The sequence below is a fragment of the Mixophyes fleayi genome, chromosome 4 (genome assembly GCF_038048845.1).
Source record: "Mixophyes fleayi isolate aMixFle1 chromosome 4, aMixFle1.hap1, whole genome shotgun sequence".
Taxonomy (NCBI): Eukaryota; Metazoa; Chordata; class Amphibia; order Anura; family Limnodynastidae; genus Mixophyes; species Mixophyes fleayi.
Genome location: NC_134405.1, coordinates 154822328 through 154837493, shown reverse-complemented (window position 1 = coordinate 154837493; position 15166 = coordinate 154822328). Strand labels below are relative to the sequence as shown.

Below are 15166 nucleotides of genomic sequence, written 5' to 3'. Positions count from 1 at the left end.
TTGTCCAATAATAAAATATTGAAGATCCCTTCACCTGTGGCCCTTGGCTCCTTCCTGCTTTATTTTCAGATTAGCTTGTAACACTTAATTAAAATGCCTGCTGATATGTTAATACAGAAAAGTGTCAATTTCTTTGATTTAATGTATAAAGTTATTACGGAGTTTAAGGGTAATGTGAGGGCGTTTTGAAGTTTAGAGGGCTGCACCATGCGACCCTCTAATTGCATAGGTTTGCTCATCACCGACTTAGGTAATGCAGCTTTTATTGATTAGAACTTGTATATTTGTTATAAATCAATAGTAAAAAAAAATAAAAATTATAAAATATTTTTTTGTACTATAAGTATCAAACTAAAGCGATCTCTTTGCCAATTGTCCAATAAAGTCTATTCTACAGTGCTCTAAAATGCAATATGTATGGTGTGAAGTCATTTGATTTGGTTCTAGGGTGAAGACTTTACTTGGCATAAGTACGTATGCAGTTGCCAGATCCAGTCATTCGGTGGTTGGCCCAAATAAATGTCTTTCACGTAACAGCCCCATCAACCATTACATTTGGCTATGTGATTATTGACCAATAAAATAGGCGGATTATAATAGGGGAATTTTAGTTCAGTTGCTTTGGGCCCAGAGCTGTAAGATGGGTCAACTTCTCGATCTCAATGATCAAGTATGATTTTGACAAGTGGAAAAGTAATTTTGGGAGGGAGGAGCTTGCCACATATTCCAATGAACTTTGGGAGATGGTCCTGCTGTTTAGTTGGTTTAAACCTCAAGTATAAATGATAGTACTTAAGGTGAGGGTTTGCTGTACCTTCTAATGAAAATGTATGTTTAAAAATAGAACAGTAAGTAGCATGGCTTAAAATGGTCTGCAGTGCATATTAAAAAGATGGGTATTTCAATGGGTTATCAGGTATTGGAAAGCTAATAGGGAGAGAGGGCCCATAACTTGAGTACCACTCCTGATTTCTTTAAGATGACACTGGAGATTGCTGGACATTTGACTGCACCCTATAATGTCATCCCAAATTAACAGACTCAATGGTATGATGTCCAAATATTCTCTTTATCGCCCACCCCCACCAATCTGTACACATGAGACAGGATTGCACTGTAGATAATGGAATTGGACAAATCAATTGCATTAAAAAAAATAATATTTACCGATACACTAATGTTCATTCTTTTAAAACTATTTTCTCTCTAGAAACCTTTGTGCTAATTATGATCATCAACCTAAATACAATATTCAATTTGAGATAAAATGCAAGGAGCTAGTTGGTTCATAGTAACATTTTAACTGGTAAAAAACAAAATAGTATTCATTACTTTATTACTCATTTACTTGAGTTCCATATTTCTGATTACACTCATTTGCTTTTTATGGATCCGAATTTGAGACCTTTCTTTTTCTAACCAACACTGAACTCTTCCATCTTGACCATGTTGTCCTATTTCGCACAAAGGTGCTGTACGTACTGCTCACATTACATGGTATAGGAATGAGTGTGCACCACACATTTGTGCAATATTAAACAATGTTGTAATATATCGGTGGAAAGAGCAGTGTGTGGTGTTAGTAGGGAAGTATATCACTAGAAGCACCTATTTTTTTTTTGTAATGTACGCACAGAACATGTATGTATTATGGGGGGGGGGGTTAAAGTGGAGATCCCCTTATTGATCCGGATTGTTAGCTTATAAAGAAATCGGTACTTAAACCATTTTTTTTCTCTATTCTTTACACGGACTAGGTTCATGCAAAAAGGAGCCAATAGACTTGTTTATTTAACAACACAAACTGGGAAATCAATCTAACTGCAAAACATGTCTGTCCGGGAGTCCTTCAATCCAGAGAGTTATGAGCTTGACAAAAGCTTCCGCCTGACTCGTTTTGCAGAGCTCAAAGGCACCGGTTGCAAGGTTCCTCAAGATGTTTTGCAAAAACTGTTGGAGTCCTTGCAGGAGAATCACTTCCAGGAAGATGAACAGTTTCTGGGGGCGGTTATGCCGAGACTGGGTGAGTGCTGATGTGCCTTGTTTCTTATTTTTCATAAAGCGTTCTGGTAACATTTACGTAAATACTTTAGGTAATTGCCGCCTTTTTCTCACATACTGTTAAATGTAGCTATAATTTATTTATAGCACTCATTTTTATAGAGAGCTGTATTCACAATTTTTCAGGCACCTGTTTCTTTTATAACAAAGCTTAAAGTCTAATTTTGGTACCTGTGTCATGAAAGGTAGTGGCACACAGCCCTTGCCTGGATTTGTATGGGAACACGTCTGTGAAGGAATACAAGGAAAAACACACAACGAGCCTGCTTTAGAGTTGACCGATTTTTACATGGCGCAAATGTAATGATGTTCATGTAAAAAAACTTGTTGCACTATGCATGTATGCAGCTTGCACCCATATTTTGAGCTGAGCATTTCTAATACTTGTGCAGGTATCATGTGCAAGTTAAGTTCAGTAGACACACTGAGACTCAATTCAACCATAAGCCCAAGAGTCCAATTTTGACTTATGAGTATCTTGAAGATACACCTTTTAGGAGGCATATGATTGTGCGTCCCATAGGTCTGTTGTAAGTTTCCGAGTTGGTGGTGATGATGGCAGAATTTTTGCATTGGACGAATCTATATGCTAGAATTTTTAAGTTGCACATATTTTAAGATGCGGAAGGGTATAGACCCATTATTTGCATGTAAGCAGACGTTGCAATTTTTGTTTAAATTCTAAATTGGGCCTTGAGTCTTTTATTTCAGGTAATGGCAAATTGTTTATTGTTCATATGTATCGCACCAACAAAATGGTTGAACTAATTATTTGGTTTAAATTCAACATGTGGTATGACTGAGACAAGCTTTAAGAGGCATGAGAGAAGTACCTATTTACACAGTGGTTAATGGATAAGCTAGAAGGAAATGGTGTGTTCTGTTGGTGGTTGTATTATATGGTAGGCTTCTGATTCAGGCATGTCTGCTTTGCCTGTCAGGAAAGTTAGTGAGTCACACCATTTCCAATAACATGTTGTAGTTCCATGTTCTACTCGTACATGGTTTGTGTTTGTTTGATATTTTGCTTCCTTACTGTGGTGGTTGTACCTATATTTACCATGGGCTTTTCTCTTTTTTGCCTTAATTATGTTAAATTCCATTAAGAATATTTAAAAAATAATACAGGGCTTGACTGAGTAGTTTTCTGTTAACATTCTGCAGTGTTATTTAAGTTGTGCAGAAATACTGTTATATCTTTAAATGGAAATTATATACTAGGGTAGCTATATCCCTTGCACACTTGTTTACATCTGAACATAGTACAGACCAAATGTACCACAGGTGCAGGGATATTGTCAATGTTAATGAGCCCCAGGGCCGGATTAACCACAGGGCTTTATAGGCTATAGCCCAGGGGCCTCAGGCAGCTGGGGGGGGCCTAAGATCTGCTGGCAGCGTTATAAATATATATGTGTATATATAATATATTTTTTCATACTGCCAGCGATCACTGTCAGTGAAGGCAGGTACGCACTTAGGGGGGGGGGGGGGGGAGTTTCCAGTTCTCTAAAAACACCCCCTCCACGGACCAAAACTTTGGCATACTGCAGCCAGTTGTACTGTACGTGTGTACATTACAGACGGGGCTGGATCAATATAGAAGCTGCAGCTCCTCTGTCTTTTTTTTTTTTTTTCTTGGGAGGAGTGTAGGGGTCAGCATGGGCACCAGCTCTGTTGGTGCTTGGACACTCCAGAAGATGTACAACTTATTGCAGAGACTTTTTTTTTTCTCTGTCTCCCTGGTACCTGGAAAAGCAACCAATTAGGGAGTCACTGTGCAACTCCCTAATTGATTACTGCTGCTGCCAATCACCGCCGCCTGGTAGGAACAGTGTGTACTTCCCACCCCCTGCCACTTGAAACAGCATCTACCTGCGCAGCTGTTTGAGGCAGACAGCAGACAAAATGTGACGCAGGAAGTAACTAGACCTGTTCCTGTTGAAATGTCTGAAAAGTAAGTTGTATTTGTTAAAGAGAATGATATTGGAACAAAGAAGGGTCCCAGAGCACTGATAAAGAAAGCAAAAACATCATAAAGTACAGTCGTGTGTGTGCCATGCATATGTTGTTCCTGACCAAAATCCCTTAATATACAATTAATGTAATGAAAATTGTGTTTTTATTTTTTAAAGTACCAATTTAAGTTTTCTAATACAATTTTTATTAAATTAATCTTTTTTTTATAAGTGCTAACAATATCATGTTTATATTATAAAGACTAAATGTTGTATTTGATTACATTAATATAGTAAGTGATATTCCTTAGTATGCAATATTAATTTAATCAAAATTGTGTTTTATAAAAACACAGAGGCAGGCCAGTTTCTTACTGGCTTTTTGTTAGTGTTTTTTTAATGTGTGTGAAAACGAATGACAAGTTCTACTAAGAGACTAACAGTGTCTGGAGGTAGTGAAGACTAGTTTTCAAAAAGGCCACTATCGAAGGAGTGGGGGGGGGGGCCCAGTAATAACTTATTGGGCATACATCACTTGAAAAATGGGGGCCTCCCAGTACCCCTAGCCCAGGGGCCTACAGTGTCTTAATCCGGCCCCGATGAGCGCTAAGAGTTCCAACACAAACGCATATTTGCATTGGGACTGACAAACCTGATGACATTTGGCTTTTAAATATTGGCCTGTTTTGGCATGTATTTGTGTAGGCATTTATGAAATAGAACACATTGGTTTAACTCCCTGATGTAGGACTTTAATGACTAGACCAAATTTCACTTTTTGTGATGCATCCATTTAATTGCGGATATCTGTATATTTTTTGTTCTTGGTCCTTTGTCTAGAGTTTTATAACTGCTTAATTCATTTTGTGCACGCTAGAAAATTGGAACAAATCGCTTTATTTTAGACTGATTTGGGGGGGGTGGTGATCAAGTATCCATAATTGTTCCCATTGATGGTTTTTAGTAATGTGCATTTTATTCAAGGCAAGATGTAGTAATGTGGTTAAAGAACAAAATAACTCGGTGGGTGGCAGGTTTATTTTATAAAACATTTACTTGTGGGCCCACAGAGGTACAGAAGGGACTTTATTAGTATCTCCCCTACCCATTAACAATGATAGATCGCATATTATTGTGACCTAATGCTAGCTGGCATGCGTAGCTAGCAACTGTTCATTGATGCTGAGGAGCCAGAGAGGTATGGATCACATCTCTTCTGTCCTACTCAAGTCATTGCAATGTCTCTGTGGTTCCCCATAGTGAAAGCCTTACTTCTACATTGTGCAACACAGAGATTATTATTGATCAGTGTTTTAACGCTTGGCCGTTTGTGAACCAAGTCATAGCCATACGGTTCTTGTGCACAGGGTGTCGATGACTGCCCGCTCCTAGCAGCTGCGTGTTAAATTATGCTGCAGGGCTGCATTTAACAGCAGCTCTTCTCTCAGCATATTGTGGGTTATGTTCGGATGAAGCTAGGCTGTTAGCGGCTAAGGCAAGATTTGGCCAGATAATTTTGTTCTATAGAAGACAAAATCCTATAGTTGCTTTGAGACCCTAGTGTGCTATTCAGTAAATAGGGTCATCTAATGTATCACATTCCTTGTGTAATAAAATTGCTATATACAGCTTTTGATTTTATGACTTGAGTATTGTTCATCAACTGACTTAGTAAGATTCTGAATCTGGCAGCATAAGCCCTCGTAACCATGGGCATTTTAAAAGTATGGTAGTCATATGCATCAGACAAAACATTCAATTTGTGCTCGCATTAAAAGAAAAGTTTATATAACGTATAAAGCGCAGTAGTAGTATATGCAATAAAGGTCATCTCAGAGCTTCAGCATTCAGTGAGATCAGATGTTGGTGAAACATGTCCTGACTAGCGCACCAAACAAGCATTTCCATAGCATGTTATATTTTCAGGGAGTATTGAATGCTTCTGCATGCTGCATTTCGTGTCAAGATGGATGTTAACGGGGCATTGATTGGAATGTGTGTATACAGGTCCATTCAGCATATATTGTATATGTTTTAATGGGCAATCTAACATTATTTTTACTGAAAGTTATGAAGAATAGATGGATCATTAATACAACTTGGAGGTGTCCCTTCAGCTTTCTTAAAATTCTAAATTCTTTTATCATAATGTTTTAATGACTCATGGTCTTGGCGTTGTCCCAAAGATGGACGTTAAACCACCTATTAGTATGCATTTTTAATTTGATAGTGTACTTATTTGAAATCTTTCTTTCCATATTTTGAAATATTCCCAAACATCACTCTACCTCAGATGAATGTACCTATTTTTCATTCATTTTATTTCTTGTGTGTATGTCCATCAGTTCCCTCTCCCCACATCTAAAAAGTACATTAGTGTGGTTGCTAGGGTTTGTGATCATATCAACTGTGAAACAAGAGACAGCCCTGGAAAAATAATTGTGGGCCTGAGTCATTGGGGAACGTATCTGCCGCTTTTGTGCGTATTATTCGCAAAAATCACTCTGCGCATGCTTAGACCTGGACAATATGCAACAGAGCGTGTCCAAGTCATTTTTGGGCGCAAACGACAGGTTGTGCGGTCACTAGTTTAGTGTTTGTGTTGAGGAAGCATTAAGTCATGTGACCATTAGCAGGTTCATTATAGTCTGCTACTCAGAAGTTAGTATGTGAGTAATAATAGTCAGGAATTAATTTTTCCTTCTATTTTTATGTAAAATATGTTTTTAAAGAAAAATTGTAATGTTTGTTTTTGGCCAAAATATAAATGTCATTAATTGCTAATTTCTGATATATAATCCTCAGAGTATCTTTCACAGATCTTTTATTAAAAAGACATTTGAGAAGTTGTCTGTCCTGTTATTAATGCTTTTTATTGCTATTGAACTTGAGCATAGAAGATGGTTATTCTCTTAAGAGTTCTGTAAATTGATGTTGTGCCCATGATTCATTAAGGATTAGTGCGGTGGTTCCCAAAGTGTGCGCCGCGGCGCTGTCACTGGGGTACCGCGGGCCAGCCCTAGAAAAAAAGAAAGCAAACAGAAACTTACCAATCCGTGTGGCGCTAGGACCCTGCAGCCTCCTGAATATCGACGTCAGTGACAGCTGCGCGAGAGAGGAGGCTGCAGGGTCCTAGCGCCGCGCGGATTGGTAAGTTTCTGTTTGCTTGCTTTTTTCGATAGCTGGCGCCTGGCGGAGGGCAGAGGAGGGGGGGCGGAGGGCAGAGGAGGGTGACAGAGGGCAGTGTGCCTGGATGCAGAGGGGGCAGTGTGCCTGGTTGCAGAGGGGCATTTTTGCATACAACTAAAATAAGTATTTCTGTCGTGACCTAAATACTTATTACAATTTTTTGACCCAACTACTTCTAAAAAGGGACTGCTCAGTAATTATTTTGGAGGGGTGCCTTGAAAAAATTTGGAGACTCTAAGGGTGCCGTGAACTGCAAAAGTTTGGGAACCACTGGATTAGTGGCTTGTTCTTTTGGCTGTAGCATCGGCAGCCTGTTTGATGGTTTCAGCCCTATCAGCTAAAGTCATTAGTTCCATATAATATTTAATATATGGTCTGTAAACGTATTCATAACAGATATGCACCCTTCCATGTGGAAAACTTGGAGCGTGCTAGTTCGATGGTTTAAACTAAGTATTGCAGAGGTTTTTTTGTATGTTTTGTTTTAGAATTTTTCGTTCTGTCGGAATCCTCCTTATTTTTAATTTTGTTGGAGGGCTTCCCTTTTGTTTCTTTCAGTTTTGCCATGTTTGGCTTTGTCAGCAACGATCACATGGATGAGCCATCTGCCTATGCAGGCACTTTGTGCTGGTCAGACCTTTTCTCTGAGGTATTTGCACAGTGGTGCAAACAAAGTAAAGATTACCTGTAGAAGCAATCTGACAAAGAAACAGGATATGTGTGGCTTCATGCCAAGAGGTTAGAGCAGTCTGATGCAGATCACAGAACCTGTTCATCCGTATACAAGATGTACATTTGCCCAGAGACAAAGGTGTACTGAAAGAACCTTAATTTGGCTGCCATTTTAAGACCTCCTTGGTGTGTTTATTAGTTTATATGGAAAAACATAGTTTGTTGCTATATGTAAATGTCTGTTCTTTTCCCTGCTTTAGACAAAGAAAATGTGTTCAGATTACCTTTTTATTCCTGTTAATTAAATGGATATTTTAAAATTCTGCTTTTGTTGCTGGCCACTCGCATAAAGATGAGGTTAGACAAAATCAGTTAATTATTTGTTTCATCTTGCAGAAGGGAAAACATGGTTGACTCATTTCTGCTATAGGTATTTATGTGGCATTATTTTTCTACTTATAAGCTGGAAGGATACTCTGCAATCCAGTTTTTTGTTTACTAACTAAACAATAAAAAAAGTGGCTGCTCCCACTGAGAGGTGGGTGCAGCCACAGTCACTGCAGGATAATGTATGCACTATACACCTATGGCTAGAATCTGTGTCCATCTGTAAAATGTAATGGCAGAATATGGGAAACATAAGGATTACTTCCAGGGTGCCATATGCCCTTATATAAGGATCCATTTCTCCTGCCTAATTTAACATTCCTTAGTGATCTGATATTTCTGCATGGGAGCCCAGGAAGCCAGCCCGGTGGGTCCCATACTTTCTCAGTTCGAGGCTCTGTTAGGGTCTCCATAATTTTTCCAAGACACCCCTAAGCCAAAATAATTACTGGTTAGTCCCATTTTTTAAGTAGTTAGCTCAAAATAACATAAGAAGTATTTAGGCCCCTTCACCATGTCACACTGCTCCCCTTCACCATGTCACCATGTGTTTCCTCTCCGTTCCTTTATATACCTTCTTTCCTCTTTTTCTTCTGCCTTGTTTCTTGTTGTTCCTCTCTGTTGCTGCTCCTCACTGACACCGTCATGCCCGACAGTCAGTGAGGAGGGATGATGATGATTTGGCGCCGCTGGATTGGGGTAAGGTTTTTTTTTTTTTTTTTTTTTCTTCTTCTTCTTTTACCAATGCACAAGCATCCCTGGCCCCAGCACCCCTGTGACAGCTCCGTGGCACCCCAGGGAGCCACAGTGCACACTTTGGGAACCGCTGAGCTAGACTGTTCAATAACATGGAGTTGTGTGTCTTCCTATTTGCTGAGCAGCTTATTGTCTGTGAAAGTTATGTTGACTTTTGCCTCTCCTGTTAACATTGATTGCCTGTCTGATGCTGGTCACAGCAGCCCAGGGATAGGATCTATAACTTTCTTCCTATTTTTTGAGTCTACTCTCATTCTGTGCTGCTGTGATTGGCGAATAGTGTTAAAAATGTTGAGACTGAGAATGGAATGAATGGATCACATCACCAACTATTTGAATAGCGCCACCAATTTCACAGCGCTGTGCAGAGAATATTTGTTATTGACATCAGTCCTTGTCCCATTGGAGATTACGGTCTAAATTCCCTAATACACACACAGACAGACAAGTGTTAATTTTGTCAGCAGCCAATTAACCTAGCAGTATGTTTTTGGAGTATGGGAGGAAACCCACGCAAACATGGGGAGAATATACAGACTCCACAAAGATAAGGCCATAGTTAGTTATTGGGAAGTGTAGCAGCTGTAAGACATTATCTTTTGTCTGTCTATTATACATTTATTTTGCATGTTATTCTCTTATATAATTTGTAATCTCTAGACAAACAGCTGATCAGATGCTCTTCTTATCTGTGTGTTTTACATTCACTGACTGGTCTGACTTTCCGGTCAATTGTACTTATATGGAATATGGGAATTGGCCTGTTATGTACTAAATAGCAAAACTGCTATATGCTTTCATCCTGCTAGTGTCACACACTCCAATTAAAATAATGGGGTTTGTGCTACAGGTATAATCTGATATGTACAAATGGTGCTACTTAGTGTTGATTAAATAAAAAAAAAAAACTGAAAACATTCAATACACAAACTAAAATACCCCATAATTTTTCCTCTTCATTTTGCCTCAATTTACTCACATTTTCAGTCATGTTTTGTTTAAAGAAGTTTTATTTTTCCTGTATTTTACACAATTTTAATACTACCTGTGCCCTGTACTGTCTGGATTAGAGGGATATTAGAAGTTGCTACAAAATTCCCTGCCCTGTATAGACGTACTGCAGCTTTGTGTCTTACATGGTTGTGGAACCTAGATATGACTTACAATATCCTTATCCTACAGTACAGACTACTTTAGGCACTCTATTTTACTGAACATACACTATACTTGTAATCTGGTCTATTTTGCTGTAATGGAGGGCAATGATATAGTGTAATATGCTCAACTGTTGGTAGAAATGTACACCTTCTGTGCAATTGAACATTTACTTAGAGTGTAAAAATGCAGTTCTTTTTATAGAATCAGTGGTGCGTTTGTTTCAGGTTGGTCACAACTACCAAGAACAAAATATTTGAGGATTGGATAAAAACTAGTCATTATACTGAAACAGAATTTTTAGACTAATGTTGCTGAATCAAACAAGATGAAATGTTTATCAAAATGTCATAGATTCAAACATTTATTGCTTGATTTATGGAATGAAAATATTCAGCATTTTGTTTTAGGAATTTGGGGATGGGTAAAATGAAAAGGTAAAGAGGGTGTAATATGTAGATCAGTGACAGCCTTTCGAGCCTTTACCCGGGACCCCCAGTTCCTTCCTTCCTTTATTGTGAGATGTTTGTTATAGCTTGTAACACTTGTTTAAAATGCCTGCTGATCTGTTATTACAGATGTGTGTATCTTTCTGTGACTACATTTATTGTTTATAACTAAGATTAAGCGTAATGTGAGGCCCTTCCGATAGTAATATGGCCTCACCATCTGGCTTTGGAAGTGTTTCAGATTGGCCATCAAAGGCTGGTTCTTTTACATTAAACATAATCCATGAATCCGTGTGAGCTGTAACATAGGTGGGAAAAATGTATTCATATCTGTGGAAAAGCTTCATTATACCTCAGTAAAGAAATTATTATATCTGTCTCATTCACATTGCACCTTAGTCACTAGAGTTTTTATTGCAACCTTGAAATATCAAACTTTTTTTTTTTTTTTTTTGGAAATAGTATTTTATTTAAGTTTTACTGAACATCTGTGTATGGGAAGGGGTACAGAATAAAAGAAAAGGGGTGAAGGGAAATTTACAACATGCAGTACCATTGATCATATGTTTAGAAGACATTATCAAAATATTTAATTTGTATTTATTATAAGACTATTATCTAACATGAGGAAACTGTTTCCTTATAATATTAAATATAATTAAAAAAATGCATTTGGAAACAATGAAAAATAAACATTAGTGGATGTTTAAAATGTCTAAAGGCAGTAATGCAAAGGAGTCAAATGTCGGTAATCCTAGAATTCAGTCTTCCTTGTTAGTGCAGGATCCCTCTTTGGTAGTTGGTGGTATATGTAGGCGTAAACAGAGGGAATAAAGGTGAAAGATGCTTTTTTGTTGGAGTAGGTGCATGGCTACAGGGTTGTAGTTGTTGTTCAACTCTTCATATTACAATAACCAATGGTAGGCAGGAATTCACATCGTGGGGGGGAGGGGTGGTATCTACAAAAGAAAGTGGCATCATATTCACATGTGTGTGACAATAGCCTAACATACTCGCCAGAGATAAATGAGATAAATTCTCAACATTAGTGGGGGACCTAAAGAGCATGAAAAGGTATATTTTGGGAGTGTGCAAGTGACAAAATTTTATTTTACATTGGTTAGTCCAGTAGATCGATGAAAAAAAGGTGGACACCTTGAGCTCTGTTTATTATAAGCATGTTGTCTTTCTTCTGCTTTGTTTGCACTATTGTTACTCTTCCTTTTGTGTTTGTAGGTATTGGGATGGACACATGCGTCATTCCCTTAAGACATGGTGGCCTTTCTCTTGTTCAGACTACAGACTACATTTATCCCATTGTAGATGACCCTTATATGATGGTAGGTAGTAAAATAATCTGCTCTGTACTTATTCAAAAGTTTTAAAGAGAATATAATTATTGTCGCAAATTTATAAAATTAGAGAACATATATTTCTTAGGATGGGTGGCGGACAAGAGAAATCGTATCACCTGGGTAAATTAAACAACAACTATATTCAAAGATAGGGTTCACTCATGTGTAGCATGTGTGGTATTTCTTAACATCTCATCAATCGAAGAGTGATTAAAACAATGCTTCCGGCCATAAATCTCATGGCCACCCAGTTTTGTTGATTTACGGTTTATGCATTTCATTTCTCCTAATAGAAAGACAGTAAAAAATAAATACTGTATTTCCCCATGTAGAAGACGCACTTTTCCCCCCAAAATTTTGGGTCTAAAAACTGGGTGCGTCTTATACAGTGGTAGTAGCGCTTACCCTGCCCGATGCTTCCTCTGTCCGGTAAAGTCTTTCTTCTGTCCTGATCCTGATGCTGGAAAGTCGCTTACCGTCCTCTTCCCGATGACCGGATGTGGTGTGTGAACCGCAGTTGGAACGCACACTTCTGGTTTCTGCATTTGGCGTTTTGTCCAAGCAGGACTTTGTCCTGATTGGACATCCGGTCATCGCGAATAGGACGGTAAGCGACTTTCCAGCATCAGTATCAGAACGGACAGAAGAAAGAAGACTTTACTGGACAGAGGAAGCATCTGACAGGGTAAGGCAGAATTGACAATAGCGTTAGAACTCCGTCTCTCCTCTCTGTAGTACCCGCTCTACAATTATTCTGTGAAAAAATTGAGGATAATGTTTTTTGCAGTCACCAATTACTCTGCAAAAGACTATAAACATTATCCTCAATTTTTTCACATGATTTATACAGGTGCATCTTATACATGGGAGCGTCTTATACATGGGGAAATACGGTAACTATAGCCATCTTCAAAAACATTTGTTTTGCTATCTTACGCTTCAGCATTTACTTGATATAACTTGTATAATTAAAAACGAAATGTTTGGCTATGGTTTAATGGAGTGTGTATGCTGAAATTGTCTATAGAAAACCTTTTGTCTATGGAAGTATGAACTATAAGCAGGAAAACCTGTAGCCTATAAAAATATTATTTATTTTATTTTTATTTTTTATAAACTTGATCAATTTAGAATGATGCATTACACTTGTTTTAAATAACGAGAGCTCTACGACATGTAGTTTTTAAAATTTTTTGGGGAAACCCCTTCAAGAAGTTCATTCTGATTCTTAAAATCAGGTTATAAACATTACATTGTGTGCAAAATTAGGGTACCCTTGTGAAAATTGCTAGTGTCACTAAAGTAAACAATAACACAACCTCTACAAGGTACGAGCTTATACGTGATCTATTTCTGCACAGTTACTATTTAACAAAGTGCACAAAAACAATAAACCGGTGAATCATCATCTATTTTTATAGCACCACTAATTCTGCAGCGCTGTACATAGGAATTCGCTCACATCAGTCTCTGTCCCATTGCAGCTTACAGTCTAAATTCCCTAACATACACACACAGACCAAGAGAGACTAAGGTCAGTTTAATAGCAGCCAATAGCGTACTAGTATATTTTTGGAGTGTGGTAGGAAATCGGAGCACCTGGAGGAAACCCACGAAAACACGGGGAGAACATACAAACTCCACACAGATGAGACCATGGTCAGGAATCAAGCCCATGACCCCAGTGTGGCATGTACAAGAGTTTGGACACCCTGTCGGGTTAATGCTTAGTAACAACTCCTTTTGCAGAAATCACCGCTTCCAAAATGTTTAATAGCCAGCTAAGAGTTTTTTCTTCTAACTTTAGGAAGTATTTCCTAACTCTTCGCAGCAGAACTTTTATAGCTCAGAAATATTCTTAGGTCATCCTGTATGCTTGAGATCACTAGCAGATCCAGGGGGGCGATTGGGGCAATTGATCCCCCCTAGCAAGAGCTTAGAGAGTCCTGTCCGACTGCTTTGATTGTGTTTTTAAATACAATCAGAGCGGCCAGGCAGCATACTCTCCCTGCTTGTTTCTGCCGAACGGACCTGCACACAGTGTGCAAGCCGCAGGCATGCTTAGCTGTCAAAAAGGAGGCGGGGACACAATTGCGCCCTCCCCCCTGTAAAGTAGAACTCTAAATCCGCCCCTGCTTGAGATCCACACCCACACACACACACAGTTCTTTGTTAATGATATTCAAGACTGGGTGTCTGTAAATACAAATCCAATACCTTCATCTTCATGGTTGTTTTTGAGGTATTCTTCACCGACACAGGGACATGAGCTTCTGGAACATGTTGATATTTAGTTGAATCTATTCTTTCACACGGACAAAATATATTGAGCTATTGGCTGCCACACAACCCAAGAACATAGTAAATCCAAGCAATGTTTAATGTTTTTCTCCAAATGTATATCTTGTGGATTTGTTTCATCATTCCATAACACTTTGTTTAAAAAAAAAAAAAAAGTATGGTTTATCCAACTTTTGATTTGCATATTTCAGAAATGACCTTTTATGCAGCTACTCTGGACCTCTACTCCGTGAGCTAAAACTTGCTGCAGAATCCACATATCATTGCAACTCTGACCAGTTTACAAGCATTTCTACCAGTCTTTTTGGTGGGGGTTTTCCAGATCTCGCTTTGACTTCAACGGTTCTCTTTAACTTCCATTTCATTACTATGTTTAAGAATTCCAAGCTGAAAACGTTTAGATATCTTTTCCTTCCACTGCTTTGTAACCGTTATTTATCTCTATTTTCAAGTCCTCAATCATCTTATAGGAGCCATTAGTTGTTGAGTAGGCCCGACACAATGAGAGATTAGAAAGGTTAGATTTATCAAATTTTGGGATTTGGCTTCACTTGGCTTAATTTAAGGTCTAACAAAAAAAACTACAATTGAACTCCTTTTTTTTATATATATAAAATACCCCAAGATGTTAAACTCTGCAAACAGTAGTTGTGCATTAAATCGTGCAGATTTTCATGTTTAAGATTGTACTCGCATTAAATACTTTCACTTAGAGATTCAACAAAACATGCAATTTGACCAGGGTTCCCTAAACTTTGATATGTATGTAAAATATAATTATGTGTAATCTCTAAAACAAAATAAATACAATATATTAATGTTTTGATCAAAATATTTAAGCTCACAACCAAAAACAGATGCTATGGTAATAAGGAACTCGAAT

The 15166-nt window shown here is 38.2% G+C and overlaps 1 protein-coding gene across 3 annotated transcripts in view; it reads left to right on the top strand.

The window, feature by feature from the left end:
• Positions 1–15166, top strand: part of SEPHS1 (selenophosphate synthetase 1) — a 39478-nt gene that overhangs the window by 2729 nt on the left and 21583 nt on the right. For all 3 annotated transcript variants that reach the window (XM_075208660.1, XM_075208658.1, XM_075208659.1), the window contains exons 2-3: positions 1758–2023; positions 11864–11967. In XM_075208660.1, coding sequence (XP_075064761.1) covers positions 1831–2023; positions 11864–11967 — 297 coding nt within the window. In that variant the 5' untranslated portion in view covers positions 1758–1830. The remainder of the gene's footprint in view (positions 1–1757; positions 2024–11863; positions 11968–15166) is intronic.